Below are 12561 nucleotides of genomic sequence, written 5' to 3'. Positions count from 1 at the left end.
TCCCCTTCCCCAAATGTGACCCAGTCCCCAGTTCAAATGCCCTCAACCTGTTCTCTACACCTGAGGCTCAGCCCTCCCTCCTCCGAGCTTCTAGAACAGTGGTTCTCAACCTGTGGGTCGCCACCCCTTCGCCTGGTCAAAGGACCCTTTCACGAGGTTGCCTAAGACCATCAGAAAACACAAATATTTCACAATATATAGTGACATATCGTTTTGTGATTATATGTTCAGTTTGTAACAATATGTTCAGTTTGCCTACCAGAGATTTACATGATGATTCATAATGGTAGCAAAATGACAGTGATGAAGTCACAACAGAAATCATTTTATGGTTGGGGGTCACCACCACATGAGGAACTGCATGAAAGAATCGCGGCATGAGGAAGGTTGAGAACCACTGTTCTGGAAGAACCTGGAGCCTCTCTGGTTGCCTCTCCCTCTTGGCCAGGAGACTCCAAGGGCAAGAGCCAAGCCAGAGTCATGTCTGCATCATCGGCGAGTGTGAGCTTCCTCTCTCCGACACACCCTCCCTGCAGCCCCCACGGAGGGCAGAGCCTCCCTCCCTTGGGCGGGAGGACCCCTGGTGGCTCCACTCCGGTGACCTCTTCTTTAAAATAGTATTCTTGGTGTATATAGTCCACATACCATACAATTCAATATTTGTGTCACATCAAGAAGAGTTGTTTGTACAATCAGCCCACAATCGATTTTAGAGCATTGTCTTCATTCTTGCACTCATCGTGATGAGCTCCCCGTTTCCCCCCAACCTCCCCTTGCCATTCCCCCAAGGAATCATTCGTGCAGGTACTGTCGCTATAGGTTTTCCTATTCTGGATTTCCTATACAGAAAACATTAAAACAAACAAACACCCCCTACCAACAATAATAAAGTAAACAGAGAAACACTTCAATAGAAAAAGCAGAAGACATTAAGAACTAGAACCAATTTTAAATTGGGCTCATCTGGATGACATGGGATAATCTCATCTCAAAATCCGTGACCACACTTGCAAAGTCCCTTGTGCTGGGGATGAGGACGGGATCTCTTCGGAGCTGGTGTTGTTAGGTGTCACCGCATCACAACAGGAGACGAGTCTCGACCCGGGCCTGCACCGTCGCAATCGTTCTTATACGTGAGCTGTGGTGCTGGCCCCGGTGTCAGTCCATCTTGTCGAAGGCCTTCCTCTTTTTCACTGTCCCTCTCCAGAGGGTGGTGCCCTTCTCTAGGGACTCATCCCTCCTGACGACATGTTCTAAGTACATTTGGGGGGAGGGGTATTATGATGGAAGGCCCTTAGTCTGCCCACCACACACGGAACAGAAAACCTAGACCCACCGCCACTGAGTTGATTCCACCTCACCGTAAGCCTATAGGACAGGGGAGAACTCCGTTTCCAAGGCTGTACATCTTGTGGGAGCAGACAGCCTCATCGTTCTCACTCCTAGCACTTGGTGGGTTTAGAACTGCCAACCCTTCACCCATTATGCCACCAGGGCTCCTTCTGCCCACCTCAGTCCCCTTAAAGGAAAGCAAGCCACATACCTGTCGCAACTGTAAAAGCATTTTTTTCTTCTGGACTTTGAGAGACACATTTTTCAAACGTAATTTATCCTTCATGTTATCCTAGAACACAACCACCCAGAAAGCATGTTTTAGTCAGCTCCTCTCCTTCCTGGTTTGGAGCGCTGGTAGCTTGGGCTGCACACCCGCCCGGGGCCCCACCACGCAAGCCCTTATTTCCAGGTCCATTCCCCTCCGGGCGGGGAGCACTGTGCCATCTGACTCCTCACCACGCAGCAGAGGAAGTGCAGTGGACCACGTGCCAAGGTCAGATGGCTCTGAGGTTCAAGGTGACTTGGGTGTGGGGGCAGAGACCAGACCATATAGCTTCTCCAGACTTTTCCCGACAAAACAATCTGACGTTGGTCTTTCATTCTCTTGGTAGCTTCTAAAACATTTACTACTTAGAACACTTCAGGATGCGCCGTCCTTCCAAGCTGTCAAAGCTTGGCGTGCTATCACGTCTCTAAACATGAGGCGCAGGAGGGAGATGGGGGGATTGAGACTGAGTAGATTCCAAATCACTGTCATCCCGGAGGCCAGAGGAGAATTGCCCACGGGGCAGGCTGTCACGAATCTGTGCCACGTGTCTCCCTCCTGTGCCCACAAAGAAAGATGCTCAAACTGCTCGCCTTTTGGTTGGCAGCTGAACGCTTTAACCACGGTGCTACCAGGGTCTCTTTGGAAATGAGGAGGACCAGGCAGTGGTCCATGTCCTCATAATAAGGGGATCTAAAGGGTGTGTTCCACTTCAGTCACCTGACCAGATGGGCCCCACCTGCGTCTTAGGGGAAAACTCCAGGCCTTAAATAACAGCGAAAAAGAGGAAGCTGGCCTGTAATACTATTCCGAGTCATCTTGCTGCCTTGGTTTTAGCCTTGAGAACCTTGCGTTTTAAACGTATTAGCTGTTTGGAGGTGGGGAGTTACTTTAAAAATCTGCGTAAGTGGCAGCATCTTTGGTGGAGTGAATGGAACTGGGCCGCCGGGAGCTCACGGGCCATTTCCACGTCGCCATTCGATAAACTGGGTCTCCCTCCTACATGCTGACCACCTGCTAACTCACCCTGCGGCGATTCGTGTCCTCGATATACTTCATCACTTTCTGCGTGGCCAGAATACTGCCTTTCTTCTTGGATATGGTTTTCACAATATCTTTTTGAAAATCATGTGCTGCTTTCTGCACTTCGGTTTGCCGGATTTCAGCCTCCTCAATAATAGCCTGCGGGGGGGTGGGGGGTGGGGGGTGGGGGGTGGGGGATGGGGGGGGGTCAGTACAAAAACAGAACAGAGTCTCCAGAGAGGTCAAGCATGGATCCCCGAAGGAGACCCGGCTTCCCAAGCTTCTTGGCAAAACCAGTTCAATCATACAACTATTGTGGGCTCCCACGTACAGACTAAGCACGTGTATTGGGGGTTTCCCGGGGGTGGGGGGGAGGGGGAGAGGCGTCCACGCTGAGGGGACACTGTGCTTCTGGGAGTCTCAGAAATGGATCGCGGTGGTGGCTGGCCGGCATGGTGAGCATCACTAACGTTACTGAACTGAAGCATGTTGAAATGGCAAATGTTTGCTCCCCCTGACACAAACACACAAACACACACACACACATGACACTGATGAAGGATGTATCTAGGGAATGGATTCATTGCAAAGCCTAGACTGAGACCTTTGTGTACAGGCCACCCCCAGCCTACACGTGAGTCTGGCAGCTAAGTCTATCTGCTGAGCCAACTTTGCATGCAAATCAGAACAGTCAGCTCCGTTTCCTGTTTAACGTCCATTAGTCCATTGCATCTGATGGACCTTTGTATGCATGAAACACCGTAGAGACATTTCCAGGGAGCTGAAACAGCTGTACCCCAACAATAATGTTTTGAAGTACATCACAGAGTGGCACCTGTTTGTTCTCACAAATCATTGTCTGTGCCTCACGTTTATACGGAGGGGTGGTTCACAGATCCCTTGTTGGATCTAGATTGATGTTTGTGACCTGGGGACTGCCTGCATTTACAATATTTCCTGCATTTAAAGTTTTCTCATGAAATTGTGAAACCACTGCTCTGAAGTCACCTTTTGAAGCCTTCTTCACAGCAAACAGCAGTCAGTGCTGCTTAACCAGTGAAGAATGTCTGCCCCAGCATCGTGGTCTTTTCTAAAATGGTCTTGTGTGAGTCTGGGTACTTTAGAGAAATAAATCCTCAGAAGCTCATGTATAAGAGAGAGATTTTATATAAAGGTTAAGTGCACAGCAAGAAGACATCCCACCCCAGTGCTGCCCAAGCCCACAAGTCTAACATTAACCCACATGTCTGACACCAATCCACAAAGTCCTCCTTCATCTCACAAGACACACGCAATGACGCCGACTGCAGGAGCAAAGCCGAATCAGTGAATGGGTAAGTAGCTCAGCGCTGGCAGGGGTCTCCACTCGGCTGCTCCAGCACCCAGGGCTGCATCAGGGTAGGTCCATGCGGCTTCTCATTGGGGATGTCTTGCAGGAAGTGAGCTTTGCTGGCTGAAGCAAGGACCTGGCTAAGGCAGCAGCTGCACCCTGGTCCGGTCATCACAAAGCAAGAGACTCGAAAACTCAAAAGGTGAGGTTCACTGAGCCATTTATTATCCCTCCGTCCTTCAATTAACCCCACATGTGTTCATCGGCCAGGTTGGCACAATAAACTAACTACCTCAGGTCTCAAAACCCACTCACTGTCGGGCAGTTGATGCCAACTCACAGCAGTCATAGAAGGACAGGGCAGATCTGCTCCACTGGGTTCCCCAGACTGTAAACCACAACAGGATCAGACAGCGGCAGCATTCTTCCTTAGAGGGGCTGGTGGGTTGGAGCTGCCAGACTTTCCGTCAGCAGCTCAGTGCTCACCCTACTACACCACCAGCTGGACTCCCCTCACTGCCAGCTTGCCGATTCCAACTCATCGCAACCCTGTGGACAGAGCACAACTGTCCCTGTGGGTTCCCACGGCTGTAACTCTTTATGGGAACAGGAAGTCTCGTTTCCCTCCATCAGAGCGTCTCGAGGCGCATTGGTGGTATGGTGGTGGAGCGTAGCTGCCTTCCAGAGCTGCCGGTGGCTTCCAACCGCCAATCATATTGTTGACAACCCAAACTGTAACCCACCGTGCCACCCGGGCTCCTAGTACACCGCCAGGGCTCCTCAAAGAGCCGTCTAAGATCCAACGATAACAGCAACTCAAAAGGCGGGCTAGACAGGCAAGGGGCAGTGAGTTGAACAGAGAGCAACAAATGGGTAAAGGAGAGTGGCAGAGCTTATACGACTGACTCTACCAAACAAAGACGGTGTGGTCTCTGGGACAGTCAGCTCATTAGTTGGGCCCAATTCCCTTCACACTCAGTGGAAAGGGAAACTCTGAAGGGCGAGGAAGGGTTAAAAGGAGAACCGAGTGTGAGCGCACGTGAAAAGCGCTGAATTGGAGAGCACTGTGGCATCTCTGTTTTGACAATTTAAAGAGAGAGAGAGGGCATCAAGCCATTTTCAGACAAACAGCCATCACTGTTTTTTTTAGATTAAAGGAGTAGACTGAGGAAGGAAAGAACCTCTGGGGTTAAAGCATGCCAAGAGCAGAACGTGTACATCGGTGTATGCTCTGCTGTGTCTATTTTTCCATGACAACACATAAGTTATTATGATTCGTCAAAAACATCTGGAATGTGCTGTCTCCTCACGGAGCTAGTAAGTCCCTTGGAAATGGGCCTGCAATGTGTGTTTTTCTGTGTGCGTTTCACCCAAGGCACCAGCAATCCCACCGTCGGACTCGAGGGAGCCACTCTCAAAGGAGGTAGACGTGGGCGCTCCGGTTTTGGGGGGCCGTACCTCGTGGTGCTGCAGGTCCCGCTCAGCATTCGCCCGCATGTGCCTTATCTCGTCCTTCGTGTCCTGCAGCTCCTTCTGGACCAGCTCGAGTTTCTGGTCGATGGTGAGGGATATGACGCGGTCGAAACCTAACCGAGCTTTGGATTTCCGGATGCTGCGGAACTGCAACCCCAAAGAAAACAAAGCCGACTGGAGGTAGGAATTGGTCAGAGGTGCGAGGGGAATCCAAAATGACACACACACACACACACCCCATCCCCCTGCAGACCAGCTAGAAAGGATCAAGAAGGAGAGTCTGGGCGAAGGAAGACCTAATGAAAGGATGAGGTGGTGCAGGTGAGCAGGCTAGTCGGTCAGAGACTGCATCGCACACAGAGCAAGGTGTCCAGACAAAACTAGTGCTTTGGACGCTAAGCTTGTGTCTAAAGTGGTGGCCCAGGGGATAGGTGACCTGAAAATAGGTCTCAAATGCTAGACCTAAGCAGTTTTGTTTTTGTTTTTAATTAAGTGACTCCATTTTAAAAATCAGGAACTTCTACCACGATGACCCCCAAATCCTGATTGACAGCTTCTTGTGAAAAATCCGATACTCTGGCAACTCCAAGGCTGCCTGGGCTTGAGCCTTTTAGACAAGGGAATCGTTCTCCAATGCCCACAGGAAGCCTACTTCACTCCTTCATGTGGCTGGCTGTGCCTTGAATACTTTTAAGTCCAAGTCAACCAATTCCAGGGAATTCTGCTAAATCAACTGAGGCAATTACATAATCTCCTGTCAACTTGTGAAGGGGTGGAGTCTAGCTTGTTAATCTGATCATAGCCAATGAGGCCTCCATGTGGGCATGGCCTTCTCCTGAGGATTCTGGGAACTCCTGTATTCCTCCCTGGAGGTGGGACACACACTCTCTCAACTACACATTCCTGTTGACAAGCCACATGGAGCTATGCTGATGGAGCCAGAGCCCTGGAGCTGGAGGCGCCACCTGGAGACCCATGCCAGCACTGAGATGCTTACACAGCCACTGGATCCACAAGACTTTCCACCCACTGGCCTGTGATCTTCCTGCATTTGGCATCATTGCTCGTGTCGTGTGAATCTGAAGAGGAATTTATAGCTTGGTATTGAAGATATGGGCTAATGTTGGACTTATGGACTTGATCTGGACTGGGCTGGGACGTTTGATCTAAAATTCTCTATTACATGCATCTGAGTGTCTCTGGATGTGTTTCTCCAGTCAATCCAGACTAACACACCAGCTAAGAGAGTCATTCGGGATAGTCACCTCACTCGTTGAGCCCGGTTCCCTTCTCGCTCTTTGACAAGGGAAACTTTGAAGGGCAAGGAGGAGTCAAAAGGAGGCTAGAGGACTGGCATCACTAAATAACATGTGAAAAGCATTGAGTTGGCATGTGCCCTGGCAGCTCTATTGTAACAACAATTAAAAGAAAGAGAGAACATCTTAAGCAATTTTCAGGCAAACCACCACCACACAATACAAAGAAAAAGAATGGAGCAGAATGAGGAAAGAGCCTCTTTGGCCAAAGAATGCCAAGGACAGACACAGCTGCCATCTGTACCTCTTCACAGCCTAGTGAAGCGAAGGCATTCTCAGGCCTCCCTTGTATACCTGCATGAATTCCATGGATGCTGCCTTGACATCCGAAAACTGTGTGTACCGATCAGCCTTGGGCTCCAGCTTATTGTAATATTTCTCAAACATCTCCGTCTCAATTTTGAGAGCAGAGTTTCCATAGCTGTAAGACAGAGGGCACCGAATAAGTCTGTGTTGGTGTGGGTGGACCAGAGAAACAAATTCATGGACACTCACATGTGTATAAGGAAGAGCTTTACATACAAGCACAATTGAATATTAAGAAAACATCTCGGCCCAGCCCAGATCAAGTCCATAAGTCCAATATTAGCCCATATATCCGATACCAATCTATTAATTCCTCTTCAGACTCACGAAACACATGCAATGTTGCCGAATGCAGGAAGATCACAGGCCAGTGGGTGGGAAGTCTTGTGGATCCAGTGGCTGTGTAAGTATCACAGTGCTGGCAGGGGTCTCCACGTGGCTTCTCTGGCTCCAGAGGTCTGGCTCCATCAGCCTGTCTCCATGTGTCCTCTCCACAGGGACGTCTCGAAGGGAGTGAGCCAAGAGAAAGAGTGTCTCCCGCTTCCAGGAGGTCCCAGAATCCTCAGGAGAAGTCCATGCCCACACAGAGGCCTCATTGGCTATATCCTGATTGACAGGCCAAACTCCACCCCTACACTCTGAATCCTCAAATTGACACCAGATTATGTAACTACCACAAAGTCCTGTGGATACAAGAGTTTAAACCTCGATGAACTAGGATCTAGTCCTGGTGGTGCAGTGGGTAAAGCACCCACAAGCTCATGGTCATTTTGTGGGAGGAAAGATCTGGTGACCTGCTTCCATAAGGATGGAACAGCAGGACTTTGTCCTGTAGGGTTTTTATCCGTTGTTTTCAAGTCCATGGCATACAACACGGCAGCACTGGCCAGACACTTACCCTCCTGTTGCCTCAGTTTCCTCCTCCATAAAATGGGAACAAAAGCACGCATCTATGTTGGGCAGAAGAGCTCTCTCTCTCTCTCTCTCTCTCTCTCTCTCTCTCTTTTTCCCCAGCATTATAATAGTAAACCCAATTTTTAAAAAAATTATTTCTTTGGTTTTTTTAATGCTTGTCTATTGATTGGTCAGTTGATTATTCCCTCTTTCTGCATTGAAGTTCATTAATAAAGATAATTAGGTATGATTTGATGTTATCTGTATGGATTTACCAAGGTCTTTGAACTTCTGTTTGGGAATGTTGTCCCAGTTTATGCAATTTTCCGTTATGTGATGCTTTTAATGTAGAGTGTGACTTTTTTTTTTTTTTTGGTGGTTTTTTTTTCATGTTCATAGTGTATTTCCTGGTGAATATAGTTGTCTATACTCCCTGACAAAACGTTTGGGTTTGAACGTGTAAACAATACTGCGACAGTCAAATTAGAAGAGGAAAGTTATACACTTTTGATTTTTAACTGGTGGCAAAAAGCCCGGTGGCCTAATGGTAATGTGTTAAGCTTTGGTTCACAAGGTCAGCAGTTCAAAACTACCTAGCACTCCGAAGAGAAAGGCAGGGCTTTCTACTCCTGTAAACAGTTACAGTCTTGGAAACCCACAGGGGCAGTTCTATGCTGTTCTATTGGGTGATGATGAGTTGGAAGCAACTCACAGGCAGGCAGTGAGTGAAAAAGCCAAACTGATTCTCCCTTGGGGGGACTGTACTTCGAAGTGATTTTGGGGGGGGGGGCGGCAGGCAAACTGGAGTTTATCAGAATTTGGTTCTCTTCAAAAATGTGCCGTGTGTCTTATTACTGTCTGTCTGTAGTACCTAGCACAGGTACCGGAAATCATTTAATCCAACTGCAAATAGTGTTTTGTTTGCCAAACATTGCGAGGTTTTGCCTTATGTTAATTCTGAATCCATCCATGCCTCTTTAACTGAAAGAAACCTTGAAATGACAAAAAGGAAAAAGCATTCACCTGATAGGATTGCTGTGGGACACGTGGGGTCCTAAGAACTCTGAGCCCGCAGAGTGAGTGCTGTGTGAGGAGATGTGGTTGTGACATTATTCCTGTTGGCATGCAGGGAATTCTGCGTGAGGACAAGTGCAGATTTTTCACAAAGTCCAGTTGCCCATGGAGCTTGCCTGGCTGTGAGTTTTACAGAAGTAGATTCCCCGGGTTATTGCAAAGAGGGCTCGTGGAACGGAGACCAAGAGCTCTTAACGCTGTGACCAACGGTTTTTTGGCTAAGATCAAGTGTAGATTAAGATTCTCCATGGACCGATTTTAAGGATCTACATGTGACCTCCTCCCTGGGAGACAGACAACAGAAAAGTGGGTGAAGGGAGACAATGGACAGGGCAAGATCTGACAAAATAATAATTTATAAATTATCAAGGGTTCATGAGGGAGGGGGAGTGGGAAAGGACGGGGAAAAATGAGAACCTGATGCCAGGGGCTTAAGTAGAGAACAAATGTTTTGAGAATGATGAGGGCAATGAATGTACAAAAGTGCTTTACACAATTGATGTGCGTATGGATTGTGATAAGAGTTGTAGGAGCCCCTAATAAAATGATTTAAAAAAAAGAGATTCTCCACAGAATGCCAAAGTCACTCAATAATGCTATGCTTTCTTCTAAGGAGATATAAGATTTAAAAAAAAAAAAAGGTAGATTGCCAGGCAGTGCTTGCAGGAAGTCTTTGAATGGAATTGACCCACCCAACTCTAGGTTAATAGTTGAGTACAAACTATTTGTGTCACCACAAATCCGCTGCCACTGAGTTGATTCTGACTCATAGTGACCCCCTGGGGCAGTAGAACAGCCTCTGTGGGTTTCTGAAGCTGTAAATCCTTAGGGGAGCAGAAAGCTCCATCATTCTCCCATGGAGGCATTGGTGGGTTCGAACCGCTGACCTTGTGGTTAACAGCCCAAAGCATACCCCACTATGCCACCAGGGATCCTTTTGCTACCCTACGTGTTCTGTGTCTAATGAGCCACAAAACTCAGCGTCCCAGGATTATATAAGTGTTGCTGAAAAGAGGCTATGGTTTCACCTTTTTGCGTCTTCTAGCCCAGGGACCAGCAAACGTTTGAGATGGAAAAGCCAATCCTGTCTCTCACACTGAAAAAGTATTCAAGAGTCAATATGTTTTTACAAGCAAATGAAACTGCCACTATCTGAGTAATCATTTTACTTTTATTTTCGCTTTTACTTCAGAGCCATGTGTATGTACCGAGAGCTGCAGTTTGCCGAGCCTGCTCTAGCCCATTTGTGAAATTCCTCCGGAATGACTCCATTCTTGAAGTCCCCCACCCCCGCAGTCTTCAGACGTTTCTCTTGGTTTCTCGGCTCTTATTTCTAGCACCCAGCAGATGAAACACTCCACGGGAAGTTTATTATAAATGGTGGGAAAGATATGAGCAGATGGCTTTTAGACAACTAGAGATGACAAACCTAGTTTCTCCGGCATATGTCAAGCTGTTGGCCTTTTGAACTTCTGTCTATGTAGCATGTATGTTATATGTGTGTGTGCATATAGTACACACCTACAGATGGGGAAGAGGTTCCTGGATGGTACAAATGGTTTGCACTCCACTATTAGCCAAAAGGTTGGTGGTTCGAATCTAATCAGAGACTCCTCGTCAGGCAGGCCTGGTGATCTGCCTTCCTGAGGTCAACGGCATTGAAAACCCTATAGAACTGTTAGCTCTGTTCTGCACCTGGGGGGTTGCCATCTGAGTTGGAATCAATTTGATGGCAACAAACACCACCAGCAGCAGCACATGTGAAAGGAAGTTAGAGAGAAGAGACTAGCTTTGATGTTTTCCTAGACTATTGAGCTCATTCTTATTTAACTGAATGTCAAGGTTAGTGGCAAAGCTGCCTGGAAAGACCAATAAGTCAAAGCATCCTTTGTTCTGTAATCCACGAATCTATCATGTGTCCAGTATGAACACCGGTACGAGCTGCGGGACCATACCGAAGTGACTTATTCTTTTGTCACCCACTTCCGAGGGCTACTGTGTTCGTAGACACCAAATCCTTGGCTTATAATAGTAGTTATTTGCAATAAGACCTCTGTTCGGATTAAACTGTTTCCAGACGCTTGGTAAGTGGAGGGGCACCAAAAAATTTTTAAAAAGAGGAAGACCCTCGACACGATGGACTGACACAGGGGCTGCAACAACGGGCTCGCACAGAGCAACAATGGTGAGGATGGCGCGGGGCCAGGCCACGCTTCCTGCTGTAGTAGGTAGTCACCGTGGTCAGAAAGGACGCTCTGGCACCTACCAGCAACACAGAAGTAACAGCATTTGCACTTCCCCTTCCAGACCCAGGCTGTTCTAAGGGAAACCGATACATTGTACAATTACCTCAAGCACATCATAGGATTTTCATAACTACCGACTTGCTTAAATAGGGAGAACATAATGGGCCGTGGTGGTGCAGTGGGTTAAGCATTCTCTGCCACAGAAAGATGTGGTACTCTGTTCTTGGACCTTCTCCGAAATCCAAAGGAGCTATTTCACTCTGTCCAATAGGAGGCTGTGCCTTCGAAACCACCAGCGGCTCCTGCTGGGAAAGAGGAGGCTTCCTACTCCCACTAAAAGATGCAACAGGCGGTTCTGCCCTTTCCGACATAGAGGCCGAGAATCATCATCGACTCGGTGGCAGCGCGCTTGGGGTTGTTTGTTTGTTTGTCTAGTCGAGGGTGAGTTGGACTGGGCTAGGTGGCTGTGGGCTTGTTGTTTTGTTTTATTGTAGATATTACACAAACTGCTAAACATACAGACCATTGGGCCAGTTGGTAAAAGTGGCTCGGGCCCACCGAGGCCTCATCTCAATAACCTCCTTTTAGGTTCATCCTGGAACCTTAGCACTGCAGGTGCGAGCAGGGAGGCAGGGTGAGCGCACAGCTGGGAGCCCCAGTCAGCGCCCCAGGCCGGGCACCTCCCGGTGGTGGCTCCATCCATGGCGTCCTAGCGCTGGGTAAAGGGACAGAGGCAAGCTCCTGACCATCTCGGAGATGTCCGTTTCCCCAGCGTTCGCGGCGGACGGGAGTCCTCACCGCGTTGACCCCCAGCTCCAAGCCCACGTGGGGTGCGGGGCGCCCGAGGAGGAGGGGGTGCCCGCGGGGGGTACCTGAGCTCCTCCACCAGCCCGCACAGCTGGATAACCGGCAGGTCGTTCTCATCCCCGGCCTGGGACCCGGTGAGGTTGCTCTCGGAGTCGTCTTCGTGCATCGCGTTGCCCAAGCGGCCTTTGCAGGCGCCAAGTTCACGGGAGAGCGCCGGGGGCTAGGGGCCCGCCCGCGTCACTTGAGCTGCGACCAGGTGGCCCGTTGCCGGGACAACCAGACGCGCGCAGGAATGCCCCAACCAGCTGTAGTACACCCAGACCATGGGCTATGAGTCAGTGGGAGGGGGTGGGGAGAGAAATCTAGTAAAAGACACACACACACACACACACACACACACACGATGAAAACTAAATCAGGCTTTGCTAAGGAGTCAGTCTGTAAAGGTTACTAGAGATTATAGGAGTCCAACTATGTGAAATGCTGGAAAAG

At 48.9% G+C, this 12561-nt stretch overlaps 1 protein-coding gene across 1 annotated transcript in view; it reads right to left on the bottom strand.

Annotated features, from left to right (window-relative positions):
- The window catches only part of CFAP263 (cilia and flagella associated protein 263), a 31599-nt gene extending 19364 nt beyond the window's left edge, over nucleotides 1-12235 (bottom strand). The window contains exons 1-5 of the mRNA XM_075536708.1: nucleotides 12135-12235; nucleotides 7037-7163; nucleotides 5412-5573; nucleotides 2627-2782; nucleotides 1544-1624 (exon numbers count right to left, since the gene is read on the bottom strand). Of these exons, the coding sequence (XP_075392823.1) occupies nucleotides 1544-1624; nucleotides 2627-2782; nucleotides 5412-5573; nucleotides 7037-7163; nucleotides 12135-12235 (627 nt within the window). The remainder of the gene's footprint in view (nucleotides 1-1543; nucleotides 1625-2626; nucleotides 2783-5411; nucleotides 5574-7036; nucleotides 7164-12134) is intronic.
- Nucleotides 12236-12561: the final 326 nt, after the last annotated feature.

The sequence above is a fragment of the Tenrec ecaudatus genome, chromosome 18 (assembly GCF_050624435.1).
Source record: "Tenrec ecaudatus isolate mTenEca1 chromosome 18, mTenEca1.hap1, whole genome shotgun sequence".
NCBI lineage: Eukaryota > Metazoa > Chordata > Mammalia > Afrosoricida > Tenrecidae > Tenrec > Tenrec ecaudatus.
The sequence above is the reverse complement of the archived record's forward strand: the minus strand, read 5'-3'. Positions and strand labels throughout refer to the sequence as shown.